This window comes from Dipodomys ordii, unplaced genomic scaffold, assembly GCF_000151885.1.
Source record: "Dipodomys ordii isolate 6190 unplaced genomic scaffold, Dord_2.0 Scaffold26, whole genome shotgun sequence".
Lineage (NCBI taxonomy): Eukaryota > Metazoa > Chordata > Mammalia > Rodentia > Heteromyidae > Dipodomys > Dipodomys ordii.
The window spans coordinates 422,054-441,026 of NW_012267242.1; the positions used below are offsets into that span (position 1 = coordinate 422,054).

Sequence of the window (18,973 nt, forward strand, 5' to 3'; positions counted from 1 at the left end):
CCGTGTGTGTGTGTGTGTGTTGGGAGAGGCGAGGAAGGGAGGATAGGAACTTCAGCAAAGAATGATGAGGGTAGCTGACAGAATACACCCTGGGAAATATTTGTAAGGAGTCATTATATTCATACTAATTGAATGTGTAAAAATGAAGTTGGAAGTTTTGGTTAGAGGCTTGAGAGACAGAAGAATTTGAGGACCATGTAGTTGGAAGTTGAAGTTACAACATATAGTGCCCTGAGCTCCAGGTGGAGAAGTGTCTTCAAAAGGAAAGCTGGGAAATAGGGTGATTGGAAATGCTTTAGGTAGACAAACCTGTTAGAATCTTCTTTAATGAAGCTTTGGACTGGCCTAGAATCTGGGGAAAGTGGATGGCAAGAAGGATGTGTTGACTCCTTGAAGAACAGCGTATTCATTCATAGGGGAAGACTAGGAATCCCCTGCCATTTGCACTGTGTGCTGACACTCTGTATTCTAAATTAGATCCATTTCTGCAACACATAAACAAAGAACTGAAAGAAAAAGAAGTTGAGGCTGTTGCCACAAATCCCAAAACTACCCACCAGCTAAAAGTAAGTGTTGCTTGGTTAGCCAGAGAGAGAGACAGAAGGAGGGAGGAGAGGAGGAAAGAAAGAGAGAATCTGAAACTAATAAAGTTGTATTATGGAGCATTTCAGGTTTTTGGATTGTTCATTTCCTTGAACTATTTGAGATAGATTCACAACTAAATTGTTCAATTAGTGAGAAGTATTTGCTTCTCTGTTGTCATCACTGATACTGCTTATCAGGTTAGTCATCCTCTTATTGATGGACATTTTTCTTGCAGTATTAATTACAGATACATAGGTATAAGAAGTTATCCAGGACTGGGAAGGTGGCTCAGTGGTAGAGTGCTCGCCTTGCATGCTTGAGGCCCTGAGTTCAGTTCCTCAGCACCACATAAGCAGTGGCTCAAGTGGTAGAGCGCTAGCCTTGAGCTGAAGAGCTGAGGGACAGCGCCCAGGCCCAGACAGAGTTCAGGCCCCATGACCGGACCCAAAAAAAAAAAAAAGTTTTCCAAAGGCATTTCTTGTACACTTTACTCAGTTTCCCCCAATGGTATCATCTAGCAGAAATATATCACAATAATAAAATGGACATTGATGCCATCTACTTGTCTTTTTCAGACTTCTCTGGTTTTTGTTTTTCCTTTTTGTTGTTTTTGGCAGTGTTTGGATAGAATCTAGAGACTTGTGCTCTACTACTTTACTATATCATCAGTACCAGATTTCTCTAGTTTTGTTTGTATTCAACAGTATGTATTTAGTTCTGTACAATTTTATCATGTTCAGGACTCTGTGTCTGCCAGCTCCATATGGATCCATTTCCCTCTTAAGACCACATCCACCTCTGCATACCTTTCCATGTCCAACCCCTGGTAACCTACTAATCTGGTCTCTATTTCTAAAAATTTATATCAAAAAATGTGAGGGGCTAGGAATGTGGCTCAGTGATAGAGTGCTTGCCTTGCATGCATGAAGTCCTGGGTTCCATTCCTCAGTACCACATACCCAGAAAAAGCTGGAAGTGGTGCTGTGACTCAAGTGGTAGAGCACTGGCCTTGAGCAAAAAGAAGCTCAGGGACAGTGCCTAGGCCCAGAGTTCAAGCCCCAGGACTGCCAAAAAAACAAAAAAATGTTAGCTAAATGGAATCTTACAGGTTTTTTTTTTTTTGGGGGGGGAGGGTGGTCCGGTCGTGGGGCCTGAACTCTGGGCCTGGGTGCTGTCCCTCAGCTCTTCAGCTCAAGGCTAGTGCTCTCCCACTTGAGCCACAATGCCACTTCCGGCTTTTTTCTTTTTGCTTATGTAGTGCTGAGGGATCGAACCCAGGGCTTCTTGCATGCAAGGCAAGCAATCTACCACTGAGCCACCTTCCCAGCCCTCTAAGAACTTTTTGAGATGGGTTATTCACTGGGCCTTAATCCCTGGAGGGTTATATAGATTTTTTACAGCTATCACTAGTTCATTTCTCTTTGTTACTAAAGTTAATCTACTTTTAGGTCAGCAATTTTATTGCTAAAGTGAAAAATTGCCCAAACTCATAACCTGAAAATTATTCTTGGGATTCTAACTGGTATGTCTCAAAAATAAGAAAAAAGAAAAAAATTAAAAGGAAATTGTTTCATGGCCAGATAAATTTGGACAACTGGTATAAATAAAGCAGACAGTGTGCTTGATCTGTAACTCATCATAACTTTTAATACTTAGTGTGTATTGTAAATCTACAAAAGGAGGACTGGTTTCTATGAAAAACCAGGATGTAAAGTCACAAGCCTTGGGTTTTAAGCTCTCTAACTCCTTTGTAAACTTCAGCTGGATCCCACCATTTTTTTTTTTTTTTGGGCTGGTCATGGGGCCTGAACTCAGGGCGTGGGCGCTGTCCCTCAGCTTTTCAGCTCAAAGCTAGCACTCTACCACTTGAGCCACAACACCACTTCTGGCTTTTTCTGCTTATATGATGCTGAGGAATCGAACCCAGGGCCTCATGCATGCAAGGCAAGCACTCTACTACTGAGCTACCTTCCCAGCCCCTGGATCCCACCTTTTTCTTTTTCTTGAACTCTGGGCCTGAGTGCTGTCCCTCAGCTCTTCAGCTCAAGGCTGTAGCTTGAGCTACAGCACCGCATCTGGTTTTCTGGTGGTTTGAGATAAGAGTTTCACGGACTTTCCTGCCAGGGTTGGCTTTGAACCATGATCCTCAGATCTCAGCCTCCTGAGTAGGATTACAGGCGTTAGCCACCGGCCCCCGGTGATCCCACCATTTTTTAAATGTAAAAACATAAATTACTTTTTTTTGTTCAGTACAAAGGCTTGAACTCAGGGCCTCAAAATTGCATGTTTTGCTTGATCAAGGCTGTCACTCTATCTTTTTTTTTCACTCTATCTCTTGAACCATGCCTCCACCCAGCTTTTTGCTCATTAATTGGAGATTGAGTCTAGACAACTTTTCTACATGGGCTGGTCAAGCTACAGTTCTTCGAATCTCAGCTTCCTGAGTACATAGTATTATAGGCATTACTTTCAATTACATTCTTTATTTACAGTTCTTTGCATTTTTGGAAGCATCAAACTTGTTTAAAGTTTGATATTCAATTGTTCTACGGTATATAAGTTAAAAAGCATTTAATTTCTAGCACTTCTTTGAACTCAGCTCTTCCTATACTGGACTAAGAGTATCATAACATGTACTTCACAGTTTGTAGAGGATTAAATGAGATGATCTTTAAATCATAGAAGTTCTTGGCACATTATAAAGTACTGTGTACATGTTGGTATGTTACCCGTTTGTAACTTAGCTCCTGATCTGTCTCTTCCCTAGTGGCCCATCCTGGGCCAGCTTGTCTTTTCATCCAAGTTTCAGAAGTTGGAAACATTTAAACCTCCAAAGGATATTGACTTACAATCACTTCATCTCCAAAAGCCTCTGGAATCCACCTGGACCAAGACCAATAGTCAGTTCCTGTCTGGCTCTCCAAAATCCAATGGTTCCTTCACCCCCCTCCAGAAAGAGCTCTTCTTAATTATGAATTCCTACCGGGACCTGTTCTACTCAGAGAGGACGGCTCTGAAGAACGGGGAAGAGATCCGTCACGTGTACTGCTTGCATGCAATCAATCATGTCCTCAAAGCTAATGCCCAGGTGCTAGGCAACAACAGCAGACGCCGAAGCCAGAAACTTGGGGTGGGCGATGATGATGACTTCAGAGACCAAGGGCTAACAAGGCCCAAGGTGAGTGGCAGCAGGGAAGCTTTATCCTCAAGAAGGAGGCTACAGAGTGCTGGCCCTTGGCACACACATGAGTGATCATTGACTGGAATAATGGAAAGGACCCAAAAGTAAGCAGTTGGAGTAGGCCGTGTAATAGCAGAGAAGTGCAGTTTCTGACAGTGCAAATTAAATAGATACTTCAGGTCTCTCTCTCTCTCTCTCTCTCTCTCTCTCTCTCCCTCTCTCCCTCTCCCTCTCTCTCTCAAGTAATTGTACAAAGGAGTTACTATCTAAAAAAGCAGTTTATGAATACAATATCTTTTTTCTTTTGTCGGTGTGTGGCTTGAACTCGGCCTGGGCACTGTTGCTCAGCTCTTCAGCTCAAGGCTAGTGCTCTACCACTTGAGCAACAACGCCATTTTTGGTTTTCTGAGTGGTTTATTGGAGATAAGAGTCACAGACTTTTCTGCCGGGGCTGGCTTTAAACCATGATCCTCAGATCTCAGCCTTGTTGCCTATTCCTCCCCAGGATGCTCTTTTAAACATAAACTCAGAACATCCATAAAGAGCACCCCATTGCAGATCTCTTCCTTACAATTTTCAGACCTTAATGTAACTTTTTATAGTCTCTGTATATCATACCTGTGGGCAGAGACCCAGATTCACAGACAGCCCTACTAGGGGAGTAGCACTAGCAGACTTTGAACTAGAATCAAGGATTCTCTCATCATGTAAACTGCTACATGGGCTTTGAGGCTTTGGTAGAAAAGCCTCTGTCCACATTTTTCATGGTGCTGTGGAGCTAGACTTGTTAGCTGATGCCTTAGTCTATATCAGTCCACACTGGAAAAGACTCTTCTTTTAGATTTTCTCATTGAGCTTAATAGGATTCTGGGATTTAAATATTGATGTGGCTTTTAGAGACTTAGTCAAACTCTTTGTTGATTAGCTGGGGAGAACAGAGCCCTCCCCGTAATTTAATATTAGAGCTGGGATAGTAATCCAGCTCTCTTAAATCTTGACATCCAATATTGTAATGCCTCAGTGAATCATTCCTTTGGATGATTGATTGCTTTTCAAAGGAGCTACTACAGAGTCTTAAGCATCAGATTTACAAGGTCTTCTGTTTGTATTTGGTGGCATTTCATAGATAAATAAGAGGCAGAGTATACATGAAGCTCATTTATTATGGTGAATGACATGATTTAACTGGGTTTATGTCCATTGATAGGATTGTGAACAATAAGATAGTTAAAAGTCAACCATTTCTTAACCATCTTTTGGCTTTGTTCTTGCCAGTAACTAAAAAGTAACTTTAAAAAATGCCTGCCAGGCACTGTAGGATTGTGGTTCAAAGCCAGCCCAGGTAGAAAAGTCTATAAGATTCTTAAGCCCCATGATTAACCAAAAAAAAAAAAAAAAAAAGCCCAATGTAGAGCTGTGTCTCAAGTAATAGATTGGCAAGCCTTGAGCAGAAAACCTCAGGAACAGCACCCAGGCCCTGTGTTCAAGCCTCAGGACCAGTACAAAAAAAAAAAAAAAAAAAACTTGAGAAAAACAATCCTGTTTTTTCCATTGAATGATGGTCTGTTTCAGAAGTGATTCACCCTCAGTAATTCACATCTGTAATCCTAGCTACTCAGGCAGCTGAGATCTGAGAATCACCATTCAAAGCCAGCCTGCGCAAGAAAGTCCATGAGACTTTCTCTAGTTAACTACTAGAGAACCGGAAGTGGCGCTGTGGCTCCAGTGATAGAGTGCTAGCCTTGAGCTGAAGAGCTGAGGGACGGTGCCAGGGCCCAGAGTTCAAGCCCCACAACCGGAAAAAAAAAAGTAGTGACACAAACATGGTCCCTGGCCAGGGTCTGCTCCCATGCCCAGGATTTTGGCGTTCCACTTCCTTCCCTTTACCCACACCAAGACTGCCATGGCCCTCTCCGCAGGTGCTGATTGTGGTGCCTTTCCGGGAAGCTGCCTTGCGGGTGGTGCAGCTGTTCATCAGCCTCCTTGAGGGCGACAGCAAGAAGAAAATAATCGTAAGCAATAAGAAAAGGTTTCAGGGAGAATACGGATCCGATCCTGAGGAGAGACCACCCAACCTGAAGAGACCTGAGGACTATGAAGCTGTGTTTGTGGGCAATATCGATGACCACTTCAGGATTGGTAATTTCTTCTTGTTCAAAACTCAGTCCCAAGGTAGAGCTGGAGCTGGAGCTTGGAAGCTTAGAAATTGGCATTGCCCCACTGGATCTCTGCCTCAGCTTCCAAAGAGAATCAGTATACATTGGAGATGTCCTTAGCCAGAAGAGTCTTGTCTTGGCCCATGTGGCACACAGGTGTATGACAAGAGGCTGGGAAAGGTCCTGGTGTTGCTATCACTGCTGTCTGTACTCAGTGAAACTTGAGCAGGGTTTAGTGAGTTACAAGGGAGGGTAATCAGAATAGGGAAAAGTTTCCGGCAGGAAACCACAGAGGTAGATGGGTGGCAGTGTCCAGACAAATTAGAATTCACACAGGCTTCAGTGTGGCTGAACTACTTAAAGCACTTTGGTGTATTTGCCTAATATTCAGGCAAGAGATGTGGGCTGGTAATAGAAATTTTTTTGTGAAGAAGATGGCACACAGGGTGAGCCATGGCCAATGAATGAATTACTCAAGACAGAACTGATGCTGGTGGCTCACACTTAATAATCGTAGCTATTCATGAGGCTGAGATCTGAGGATTGCAATTTGAAGTCAGCCTGGAAAGAAAAGACCCTTATCTACAATAAAGTACTTTAAAAAACCAGAAGTGGCACTGTGGCTGAAGTGGTAGAGTGCTAGCCTTGAGCACAGAGAAGCTCCAGGATAGCGCCCAAGCCCTGAGTTCAAGCTACAGGACCAGCGAAAGAGAGAGAGAAAACTATGTCTATATAAAAGAAGTATTTGGATCTTGAATGATAGATAAGGATCAGGTCAGTGATTAACAGTAAGTGTGGAAGTCCTGGAGGCCATTATCAAGAAAGAGCATTTCAGAACAGGTGTGTTTAAGATGTATCTGCATTCTTGACACTGCTTGAAAAAAAGTGCCCATCAAGTTGGTAACTGAGGGCTAGTGGTGACCTTAGCAAAGGTCATTTCAATGGAGTCATGACATTTAGACCACATAGCAATGGACTGAAAAGTGAATGAAAAGCTTGACTGTAGAGAAAATTCTCTGGAGATGTTGACTTGAAGGAATAGAAGAGAAAGTAGGAGTTTGGAGAAGCAAGGGATACAAAGGAAAGATCGTTGTTACTAGTATTAAAGCGCTTTGAGCACAGCTGTATGTAAGGGGAACACCGATGTGGGAGGCTAAGAGGAGAGAAGGTTCTGGCCTCCTGGTGACTAATGAGGCGATATGTCCTTGGTGTTTTCTCTAGGTGTGGCAATTCTTCAGAGAAGCATCCGACTCTATGCCCCTTTTTACTCCTCCGACATCCTCATTGCTTCCCCTCTTGGCTTAAGGACCATCATTGGTGGAGAAGGAGAGAAGAAAAGAGATTTTGACTTTTTGTCATCTATTGAGCTTCTCATCATTGATCAAGCTGACATTTACCTGATGCAGAACTGGGAGCATGTCCTGGTAATGCGGGTCTTTCACATTTAGAGGGACACTAATTTTTGTTTTGTTTTTATTGTAGTGATACTGGGATTTTTGAACTAAGGGCTTTGTGCTTATTAGGCTGGCATTCTACCTCTAGAGTCGTGGGCAACCTAGAATTCACACCCCCCCAGCCCAGAGGAATATTATCTTTATGTAGAGTGATGAGAAATTCAGTGGTTTCAGTCTATAAGGATTAAGTCCAGAATACAACTCAATTTGGAAACAGAGATACTCCACCATTTTCTGATTTTGTCTTTTCCGCCCACAGTAGAAGGAATCATTGCTTAGTCAATTTTTCTATGAAGAAATGAAAAACTTCTTGTCAGTGCTTCCAGATTTTAAAAAGATTTCCTTAAAAGTCTTTCTTTGCCAAGAGAGGAGAGATGCGAGAAGAAAAATCCTCTCAAGAAACATCTTTAGGGGCTGGGAAGATGGCTCAGTGGTAGAGCACTTGCCTTGCATGCCTGAGGCCCTGGGTTCGATTCCTCATCACCACATAAGCAAAAAGAAAAAAACTGGGAGTGGTGCTGTGGCTCAAGTGGTAGAGTGCTAGCCTTGAGCTGAAGAGCTGAGGGACAGCGCCCAGGCCCAGAGTTCAGGCCCCACGACCGGACCCAAAAAAAAAAAAAAGAGCTCAGGCCCTGAGTTCAAGCCCCATGATCAAAACAGAACAACAAAAAAAAAGAAACGAAACATCTTTACCTATTAATTCATTATATAATCTATACTAATTCTCTTCTGATGGCTTAAAACGTTTTAAGAGTGCCATCTTGATTTTTAGCAGCTTTTATCCTCCTGACATATGTGTGCTGTAGGTTTGGCTCATTCTCCACATACTCTTCCTTGAAATTTCCTGACCATAGAACAAGGTTAATTTTTTTAAAGTAGATGGGAATTCACCTCTACTGTACTCTAAGATCTGCAGCTGCCTTTTTTTCTTTTCCATTCACTTATTGTCATTTTTTTTAAGTTTAATTTTTTTGAGTTAACATTTATAATATGAGGGGGTTTCACTGGAAGAATTCCATATATGCACATAATACAATTTGAACAAATTCACACTCTCCACCATATTCCCATTCCTCTCCTCTTTTTCTAACACCATTTGGTGGGTTTCATTATGATATATATATGTGTGTGTGTGTGTGTGTGTTCATTATGATACATATATGTATATATGCACACATACATATATACGTTACATCCGTAGATTCTCTTCATCCCTCAGCATCCCATCCTTTCCCCCTCTTTGTTCCCCCTGATCTCTTCCAGACAGTGTGTTGCACTTGTATATCGTGTTGTATTTCTATTAAAGTTATTATCATCATTTTAAATCTTAATTCTACAAATGAAGTAGAATATGAGATATTTGATGTTTTCTAGATTGTACCATTTTCTTGCAAATGATGTAATTTCATTTTTCTTTATGGTTGAGTAATCCATGATGTATGTGTGCATAGTTTTCTTTATTCATTGGTAGTTGAGCACTTCGGCAGATTTCACAGATTAGTCAAAAACGGAGCTGCAATAACAGGGTTATGCAGCTATCTGTGTTGTATATTGATTTACTTTCCTTTGTATGTATGCCCAAGCAGGATCTAGAGCTTGAAGAAAGTTGGGATATTTGAAGGGAATAAAATAAGGAATAAACTGAATGCTCAATACCCTCCAGTGTATATTACCTGATGAAAATGTAAATTAAAAGTCACATTGATGATTGTGATATTCCTTCACTTGAGGAAAGATGGATTAGTTGTTCTGAGCTCTTGAGAACCAGGTCATTGAGGGAGAGCTCTGTTTTCCATCTTATTTCTTTCCTGTCCAAGTCTATAGCTGAGGAGCCTATCAAGTGGCCATGGTAGCATTTTAGAAATTCCTTATAACAGGAATATTCCAATTGGTGGTGTTCTGTTGTTTTGTAAAAGTCTAGGAACTGGCCAGTTTCAGCTTCTTGTTTGAGTATTCCTCTTATAGTAGGCAAGTCACTCGCCCGCCCATCGGAGCTCAGTTTTTTTGCTATAATTTGGGAGATGTTAGTACAAGCTCCATGGAGTTAACAGATGACAGTCTTGTAACATGCTTAGCGGTTCCCAGCACATAAATGCTCTATACACATTAACCGAGGTATTATTTTTACTCCAAGCATCTGATGAATCACATGAACCTACTGCCCTTGGACTCCCATGGCGTAGACTTTTCTCGGGTGCGAATGTGGAGCCTCAATAATTGGTCTAAATACTATCGTCAGACACTGCTGTTTGGGGCCTTGCAGGATGCCCAGGTCAACTCACTGTTCAGCAAGCACTGCATCAATTTTCAAGGCCAGGTGGGTTCCCTCCTATGTCCTCTGGATCTTCCTGAAGTGTTGGTGGATGCCTGGCAGTGAAAAGGACACAATGGGGTGGCTTGCCTCCTGAAGTTCTTGTGGACTCTTGGCAGGTGGCAGTGCGGAACGTCCCGATGACAGGCTCCATCAGCCATGTGCTGGTGCAGCTTCCCCATGTCTTCCAGAGGATGGAAACGGAAAACCTCGCTTCAGTGATTGATGCCAGGTGACCAACCTCCCATTGGGCCCTTTGGGGGGTCTTTAAGGAGATTTTGCTTTGGTGTTGGAAGTCGCTTTGATTCATTTATGTTTACCAAATGAGATAAGGTAATTGAAATCAGCCATGCTGTTTGACCTAGGAAGCCCAGAGAGGTGGTGATTTGGCCTGGTTCTTGTGGCTGCCTTGTGACAGGGTTGGCATGATCAGTCAGGGCTCCTCCTTTATATCAAATTGAATCACTCTGTGCCACAGAATGGTCCATATCAGTAGCTTAATTATATGCTCTTTAGGCAGAACTAATTTTCTAATTCTGTATTTATTTCCATTCTTTCCTCATTGTGTTTAGAGGATGGTAGCCTAACAGTTCTTAGCAAATGGTAGATGTTCCAGGATTAGTAATCGAGTGACTAAATGATCAGTATGCTTCCTAGAATAGTTATTCGGATACAATGGCATTGTATCCATTATTTTTTTTTATAGTGAATAGTATTGTCAGTTGATTTTAATGTACTTACCAAGTCTTATCACTATATAATCTCCATGAAAGGAGGTAAGTCACACTAATCTCAGTGGAGGTAATCTCTTAATGTGATTTTGTCCACTTAGTGGACAATGTAGACTCTGCTCTAAATCATTACCTCTGTCCTTTGCCTTTTCAATCAGGTTTAACTTTTTCATAAGTAAGATTTTGCCTCAGTACCGAGATGCCGTCATGTCCCACACACTCATCTATGTCCCTTCCTACTTTGACTTTGTGCGTCTCCGGAATTACTTCAAGAAGGAGGAACTGAACTTCACCCACATCTGCGAATACACCCAGAAGTCTGGTGTCTCCAGGGCCAGACATTTCTTTCTTCAAGGAGAAAAGCAGTTTCTACTCCTGACAGAACGCTTTCATTTCTACAAAAGGTAAAATAGTGCCTGGCTCTGGCCTTCTCTCTGAAGGGGCAAAGCAGTGCGAGTCACAGCCTGCTTCTGTACCCAGGAAAGTTGTGTGGTGTGCTGGCAAGTCATCCTGACATCCTCTGCTACTCTGGCAGAGAAGACGGGGGTTAGGGCTGCACAGACTCTTCTCAGTGCCCAGCGAGTATCTTGGGTTGACTGGTGATTTCCTTCCCAGATAGACTTTGTTGAGAATATTCTTTTTTTTTCTTTTTCTTTTTTTTTGTCAGTCGGGGGTTTGAACTCTGTGCCTGGGCACTGTCCCTCAGCTCTTCAGCTCAAGGCTAGCACTCTACCACTTGAGCCACAGCACCACTTCTAGTTTTCTGAAGATAATACTCTCATGGACTTTGCTGCACTGGCTGGCTTTGAACCACGATCCTCAGATGTCAGCCTCCTGAGTAGCTAGGATTACAGGCATGAGCCACCAGCACCCGGCTGTTGAGAATATTCTAGAAGGCAAAGCATAACCTGTGAATAGATGTGGAGTGTGGCTATGCCCCAGTAGATGTGACAAAATGTATGTCGGGGAGGACCTGATCCAAGCATAGACACAGGCATGTGTAGTCTGGGCAGTCCAGCGCCAGGATTCAGAAAGTGGCAGTGGTTCTGAGTTGGTGTGCACCAGTGACCTTATTGGGAGCCAGGACTCTGGGTCTCCTCTGCTTGACGGAGGAAAGGAATGTTCAGAGTTGTGTAATGAAGATTCCCCACCCATAGACTTTGACCAGATACGTTGATTGGGCTTTTTGTTAATTGTTTTTTCTTAATTCCAAGTAGCTGGCTAGAGATACTAGCTTTCTTACTGTTGAGGAAACTTGGAGCCTTCCTGGCCCCAGAGCTGTATTTATTGTTTTGCAAAGGCTTTTTCTGCTACCAAATAGAAAAAGTGGTTTTTCTACCTTTACCTATCAAGATAAAAACTGCATTCTTCTTTTTTTCTTCCTTTCTGATTTCAAAAAGATATCAGGTGAATTTAACTTCTCAAGTTACAGTTTAACATACAAATGAGGAATGCATTTTCTCTGAGACTCCCATGCACATTGTTAGAAGTCTTCTATTAGATTATGTGCCTCGGTGTTTTTGTTTGCTCTTTTAGTGAAATAGTGCTCTGCAGCCTTGTTCAGTTTTCCAAGAAGATGAGGGATGAGTCGCAGCAGCTTGTTTGGGCACAGGAGGGCTGGCATGACCTTACCTCCTTAGATATTCTGCTCACCAGCTCATGTGAATGGAAAGTTGAGAAAGGACTCAATTTATGTCTCACCAGTTCCATCCTTGGCAAACCAGGCTGTTTGGACCAAGGGTCCTAATGACTGCCATGCATCATTATTTGCTTAGTTCTAGTAAGTTGTCGTATCTGAATTTTAGGGGATAGTTAAAAGCTCTTGGCTTCCATTAGCTTGACAAGTGAAAGCAAGCCCTTTGAATGACATGAATGGGTTGAAGAACTTCCCAGTGTGATTATCTGTAGGAAGTGTGAATTAAGCTGGACTGAGAATCGCTCTAAAATATTTCAGCAGTTTTGTAAAGAGAGACCTTGTTGTCAAAGGAGCCTTTGAAGACAAGACAGTCTCCTATCTTACACTGTTTATTTACAAATCATATTGTCCTCAAAGTTACTATAAAGACAAATCTCAGCATGTCATTTGCTTTTCCTTATTCCCTGGACCAAGTTAATGGGTGTTTTCCTGTTTGTTTTCTTTTTAAACAACTCCCCCCCTCCCCCATAGTATTGGGATTTGAACTTAGGACCTTGCACTTGCTAGGTAGACACTTCACCACCTGAGCCGTATGCCAGCACTGAGGATTTCTTTTGCTGCAAATGAATGAAGCACAGCTTCAGATTTCCATATGGTCTTTAGTTTTAGGTTTTGTCACAGGGGTGGTTATATCTGTGATGAAGGGTCACTGGAGACTTGAAGCATATATGAAAGAGGAGGAAGACAGATGGAAGGAATGCAGGGGAAGGAGACTCAAGATAGAATCAGCACTGGCTGCCCCCCTGAACAGGCCTTAGTCATAGTCTCTTTCCTGAAGATACCTAGTTTCCATTATGGCCAAATGGGGAACTGAAGGTCTAGATTGCTTATTTGTGTTCTTTTCCCTCCCCCCGCTTCCCTTCTTCCTCTCACCCCTCTTCTTCTTTCCCTCCCTCTTTCCCTCTCCCTCTCTCTGTCCTCCTCTTTCTCTTCTTTTCCTTTTCCATCCCTCCTTTCCTTTTCTCTCTTCTAACTTTCTTAGTAGAAAGTGTAATGGTCTTATTTTATTTTTACTGAGTATAAGGTAGTGCATAATAATGGAGAATTTGGAAAAATGCACGTTAAAAAGATGAAAATGTAATCTCACTGCCCAGAGTAAATATTGTTTGGTATACTTTTTTGTCTTTTTCCTATGTGAAAAATACGTGTACATTCATGTGCATGTAGACACAAATTTCCATGAATTAAAAAAAAACACCAGGGGGCTGGGAAGGTGGCTCAGTGGCAGAGCGCTTCCCTTGCATGCCTGAGGCCCTGGGTTCGATTCCCCAGCACCACATAAGCAGAAAGAAAAAAAAAAGCTGGAAGTGGCGCTGTGGCTCAAGTGGTAGAGCGCTAGCCTTGAGCTGAAGAGTGGAGGGACAGCACCCAGGCCTAGAGTTCAGGCCCCACAACTGGACCCCCCCCCCAAAAAAAAAAACACCAGCTGGGAAGGTGGCTCAGTGGTAGAGTGCTTGCCTCCCATGAATGAGGCCCTGGGTTTGATTCCTCAGCACCACGTAAGCAGAAAAGGCCAGATGTGGTGCTGTGGCTCAAGAGGTAGAGCGCTAGTCTTGAGCTGAAGAGCTGAGGGACAGTGCCCAGACCTAGAGTTCAAGCCCCACGACTGACCCCCTCCCCCCCCCCCGCAAAAAAAAACACCAAAATTGGTATGTGTGTATGCGCATGCATGCATGTGTATTTGGGTCTGGGGATTGAACTGAGGGTCTTGTATTTACTAGGCAGGACTACCACTTCAGCCATACTTTCAGGTCTTTTGCCGAAGATAAAGGTATTTTTATGTCTAGGTTAGCCTCAGACCATGATGTTCCTTCTTCACAGCCCTCCCAGCTGGGATAACAAGTATGAACCGTTATGCTCATCTTGATTGTGTTTTTGCCTAGGCTGGCCTCACATAGGGATCTCTTATCTCTGCTTCCCAGACAGCTAGGGTTGAGCTTTTCCCCTACTTGATATCTTATGGCAAATGTTTTATATGCTACTTGAAAAAGAAATTCTGGCTGGGCAAGGTGGCTCATTTCCTTAATCTCAGCTACTCTGGAGATGGAGATCAGAGATTAGTCTCCAGTCCTGGCAAAAAGTTAGCTAGATCTCAGTAAGTCAGGTAAGGTGGTGCACACATGCCATCCCAGCCATGCAAGAGGCGTAGGTAGGTGGGGTGCCGTTTGAGACCAGTTCCAGACAAAAATTTGTAACCTTACTCGAAAAATAAAGCAAATAATGAGCTAGGACATGGCTCAAATTGTTAAGAGTACCTACTTAAAAAGTGCCCTGAGTTCAAACCCATATTAAAATAACACGAGTTGTTGCTGGGCACAGTGGCTCACACCTATAATCCTAGTTACCCAGGAAGCTGAGATCTGAGGATGGTGGTTTGAAGCCAGCTCAAGCAGGAAAGTCCCTGGGACTCATCTCCAATTAGCCACCAAAAAACCAGACATGGCGCGGTGGCTCAAAAGGGAGAGTACTAGCCTTGAGCAAAGAAAAGCTAAGGGAGAGCACCTAGCCCCCAAGTTCACGCTCCGCTACTAGCACAGGCAGACTGGCTCAAAAGGGAGAGTACTAGCCTTGAGCAAAGAAAAGCTAAGGGAGAGCACCTAGCCCCCAAGTTCACGCTCCGCTACTAGCACAGGCAGACAAAAAATGTTACATTGGAAATTTCAAGATACCTCACCCCTGAATATTTCAGCATCTTAGCTTCTGAAAACTACAACTTAGGTAATCACCACGCGCTACTACCAGACTCCTCTATCCATGGTATGTATTTGAATTCTATTAGCCATCTCCCAAATACAGCTTTCCCCTTAATCTAGAATCCAGTTAAGGATCATTTGTTGTGCCTGGTCCACTTATTTCTTTGCTGTTGAAGTCTAGCTCAGTTTCAGCCAGGGCAGTTTGCTCTGCAGGACATTTGGCATTATCTGGAGACGTTTGGGATTGTCACAACTTGAGATTTATTCTGGTGGCTGCTGTAATGAGTTGGATCCACAGACACCATTAAACCCTGGCAGTATTCAAGACAGCCAGCCTCACACCAGAGTGTCCCAGTTTTGAAGTCAAGAAACTGATCTAGAGTAATCCAGGGTCCAGTCTAGTTTTCTGTAGAATGTCTAGTTTTGGTGATAGTAGGGATTGAATTTAGTACTTTGAGCTTGCTAGGCAGGTGCTCTACCACTTGAACCATGCCTCTAGCCTTTTTGTTTTAGTTATTTTGAAATAGGGTCTTACATTTTGGTCAGCAAGGAATATCTTGATCCTCCTATGTATGTTTCTCTTGTAGCTATTAGAACCCCATCCACTTTTTTTTAATGGATTGAAATGAGGTATTGCTAACATTTTGCCCTGGCTGGCCTTGAACCACAGTCCTCCCAAACTTTTGTCTCCTCAGTAGCTGGGGTTCCATGTGTGAGCCACTATACACAACACCCTGAGGAGCTTTTATCCAAAACCCAGGTCATATCTCAGTGTCAATTAGGTTACCATATCTAGGGATGGTGGCTACAAATAAATACTGAAAAATGATTTAACAGTTTTAGCATGCATCAGTTTGGGAACTATGAGTGTGGATTAAATTGAATATAAAGATTAAGGCAAATACCAATGGCTCATGCTACTTTGGAGGCTGAAAACTGAAAGACTGAGGTTCAAGGCCAGCCTGGAAAGAAGACTTTGCAAGACCCCCTCTCAATCCATAGCCAGGCTGGGCACGGTGGTACATGCCTATCATCCCAAAGTATACAGAGAGCTGAGACTGGGAGATTGGTTGGGAGGATCACAGTGCCTAGCCAACTCAGGTAGAAGAGTCTGAGAAACTCTTTAGTGAAGGAAGCTGGATGCAATAACCGTGTATGCCTGTGATGCTGGCGACAGTGGGTAGGGGTGTTTGCCTGTGATGATGCAGTATTGTGTTCTCTTCTTTTGCTTATTTGAGACAGGGTGTCACTAGGTAGCCCAGGCTGGCCTCACACTCATGATCCTCCTGTCTCAGCCTCCTAGTGCTGAGATTACTGGTGTGTGTCACTGTGGCTGGCCACGGAGTGTTATTCTCCAGTTTTGTACATATTTGGCCTCAAGTGTTTGTTGTGATAGCTAGTAGAGTAGGACTGTCTCCATGCATAGAATTCCTTCTTTATGGGAAGGCAGTGTGGAAAGGTAAACAATAGAGTGAATTGCAATGGCAGTTTGAAAGATGATGTTCTCCAGGGAGATCTGGATGAGCCATGAGATAAAAAGACAAGAAAAAGTTAACCACTGAATGAAATGAAATTCCCTGAGAGGGTAACACTGATGGTGTAGGAAAGACTGACTTTACTAGAAAGAAGATCAGAACCTTATCGATATAATCTTTTGTTTCGAAGTCCCTGAGGGAACATCTGACCTTGACTGCAGACATGCGGTGAGTCCCTAGGGTCCCCCCCTCCCCCCCCACCTCACTACAGCCGGGAAGGAGGTGGAAGTGCAGAAAGCTGTGGAAACTTAATTGCTTCCTCCTGATGCCTAATGGGACCTCAGGCAGGATCTTGATGAACTTGAGACATCTGCCACTGAGTTAACATTTCTGCACAGTGACAAGAAAAGACTAATGGGAGTACATTTAACAATTTGTGCTGTTTGTTTTATGTGCTGGGTCTGACCTCATCTCCATTACGGAACATTCTATCTCAAAGCCTGATGATGTTGATAATAAAATTAAGTTGTAAGTGCCCAGTTTCCTGTGTCAGGATTTTAATCTTTGTCTGCTACCTTCTTCTTTACTCAGCCTTTGCAGAGTAGGTTTGAGAAATATACATGTGTTTATTTTATCATTTATTTTGGTGTGCGTGTTGCACCTGTGTGCTTGTGTACCTGCCTTCCAGCCAGTACTGGAGCTTGAACTCAGGACTTTGTGCTCTCACTTAACTTTTTTTCACTCATTGCTGACCCTCTTACCACTTGAGCCATACTTCCAAGTCTAATTGGAAATGAGAGTCTTGCAGACTTTTCTGACTTGGTTGTCTCTGAACCAGGAGCCTCACATCTCAGCCTCCTGAGTAGCCAGGATTACAGAGGTGAGCTTTTCTCATTATCTTCGGCCAAGCATTAGGAATTCAAGTATGTATAAACCCTCTGGCTCTAATTAGGATAGCCTTTGCTTTGTGTGATGTGTATTATGTTATTTTCCTCTTGTGGCATGAGCGTGAACTCTGGTCCTGTAAAGATCTTGGGTAGCTTTTCAGGGACTTGTTCCTCAGGTAAACATAGCCTATCTCTGTTCCATTCTGACAGGTATACCATAAAAGGCATCAGGAACCTGATATTCTACGAACTGCCGACATATCCTCACTTCTACAGTGAAATCTGTAACATGCTGAGAGCCACCAACAGAGGAGAGGAGGCCACGTGGACCTGTACTGTCCTCTACTCCAAGTACGATGCGCAGAGGTTAGCAGCTGTGGTCGGTGTGGAGCGGGCAGCCCAGATGCTGCAGTCCCAGAAGAACGTCCACCTCTTCATTACTGGAGAAAAATGAGAGTTTGTCAGACTGGATGAGGTATTGAGTGGGACGCATTGCCCTTGTGCCCCTGGGCCATTTCTGAGGATTCCTCCCTCAGGAAGGATGGCCATAGGGATGAGCTCTCTGTCGTGCCCTGTTACCTGATGCTTGTGTGTTTTCAGGTCTTGTCCCTGGGAACTTCACTGTCAACCAAACTTTGTTCAATCTCAGCATTCAGAGTCCCTAACTTCTACTTTTTTTTTCTAATTATGATTTTTGCTTCTAATTTATTTCACTTGGAAAATTCTTTCAGATCTGCCTGTTTGTTTTGGCACTTTCTTGAAAGTAAAGCATCCACGTCACAGCTTGTGAATCTTGGTGAGAAATTGGAACACTTTCTCATTGCTGTGTGTCATCTTCGTTTTCGATGGCAGATTGTGGAAAACTGCTATTTTTCCCCAGCCAAACTTTTAAAAAAATCTTATATAAATATTCACTTTAATTCAACCTAGAAAAGTACATTCATTCACTGATCTTTTAAGAAACTGATTAAAATATTTAATTTAGTTCAAATATATAAAGTAACAACACGGCATCCAGAGTAGCTAGGATTACAGATGTGAGCCACAATCACCAACATTGAAGTGTTTTCAAATGGATTTTTTTTTTTTTTTGGTCCGGTCATGAGGCCTGAACTCAGGGCCTGGGTGCTGTCCCTCAGCTCTTCAGCTCAAGGCTAGCGCTCTACCACTTGAGACACAGTGCTGATTCCAGCTTTTTTTTCTGCTTATGTGGTGCTGAGGAATCGAACTCAGGGCCTCATGCATGCAAGGCAAGCGCTCTACCACTGAGCCACCTTCCCAGCCCTCACATGGATTTTTTAACATTACAGATAGCTAACCTGAACTGTTTGAGTGAGTAGGCTGTCGGCCCAATTGGCCTGTTATTCCCAGACTCCCTTTGCTGGGGTTTGAACTTAGTGCTTTGAACTTGCTGGGCAGGCTCTCTCATCATTAAGCCTTAGCCTTTTTTTTTTTTTTGCATAGGGTATAATTCTTGCCCAACCTTGGATCCATTTCTCCTACATGTGCCTCGCTGAGATGACAGGCATGCACAGTACGCCTAGCCTGTTTTGTTGTCAGAGTCTCAGTAACTGTGAGTAGCCTGGGTTACGATAGGCACTAGTCACTGTCCCTGGACCCACCCCAGGTTATTTTTTCTGTGTATACTTCTCCAAACAAAGGACCAGATCCTGTGTAACCACAAAACTACCATACACACAAGGAATTTATCCTTGATATATTATGGCTGCCTACAACAAAGCCATTGAGGTTTTGCCAGATGCGCCAGTCATATCCTTGCTGGCTGGAGGATGCATTTCAGTTT

At 43.1% G+C, this 18,973-nt stretch overlaps 1 protein-coding gene across 1 annotated transcript in view; it reads left to right on the forward strand.

Moving 5' to 3' along the window:
* The window catches only part of Diexf (digestive organ expansion factor homolog (zebrafish)), a 24,020-nt gene extending 5,962 nt beyond the window's left edge, over positions 1-18,058 (forward strand). Inside the window, exons 3-10 of the mRNA XM_013014977.1 lie at positions 417-566; positions 3,353-3,763; positions 5,686-5,905; positions 7,144-7,346; positions 9,511-9,693; positions 9,807-9,919; positions 10,577-10,822; positions 17,380-18,058. Of these exons, the coding sequence (XP_012870431.1) occupies positions 417-566; positions 3,353-3,763; positions 5,686-5,905; positions 7,144-7,346; positions 9,511-9,693; positions 9,807-9,919; positions 10,577-10,822; positions 17,380-17,623 (1,770 nt within the window). The 3' untranslated portion in view covers positions 17,624-18,058. The remainder of the gene's footprint in view (positions 1-416; positions 567-3,352; positions 3,764-5,685; positions 5,906-7,143; positions 7,347-9,510; positions 9,694-9,806; positions 9,920-10,576; positions 10,823-17,379) is intronic.
* Positions 18,059-18,973: the final 915 nt, after the last annotated feature.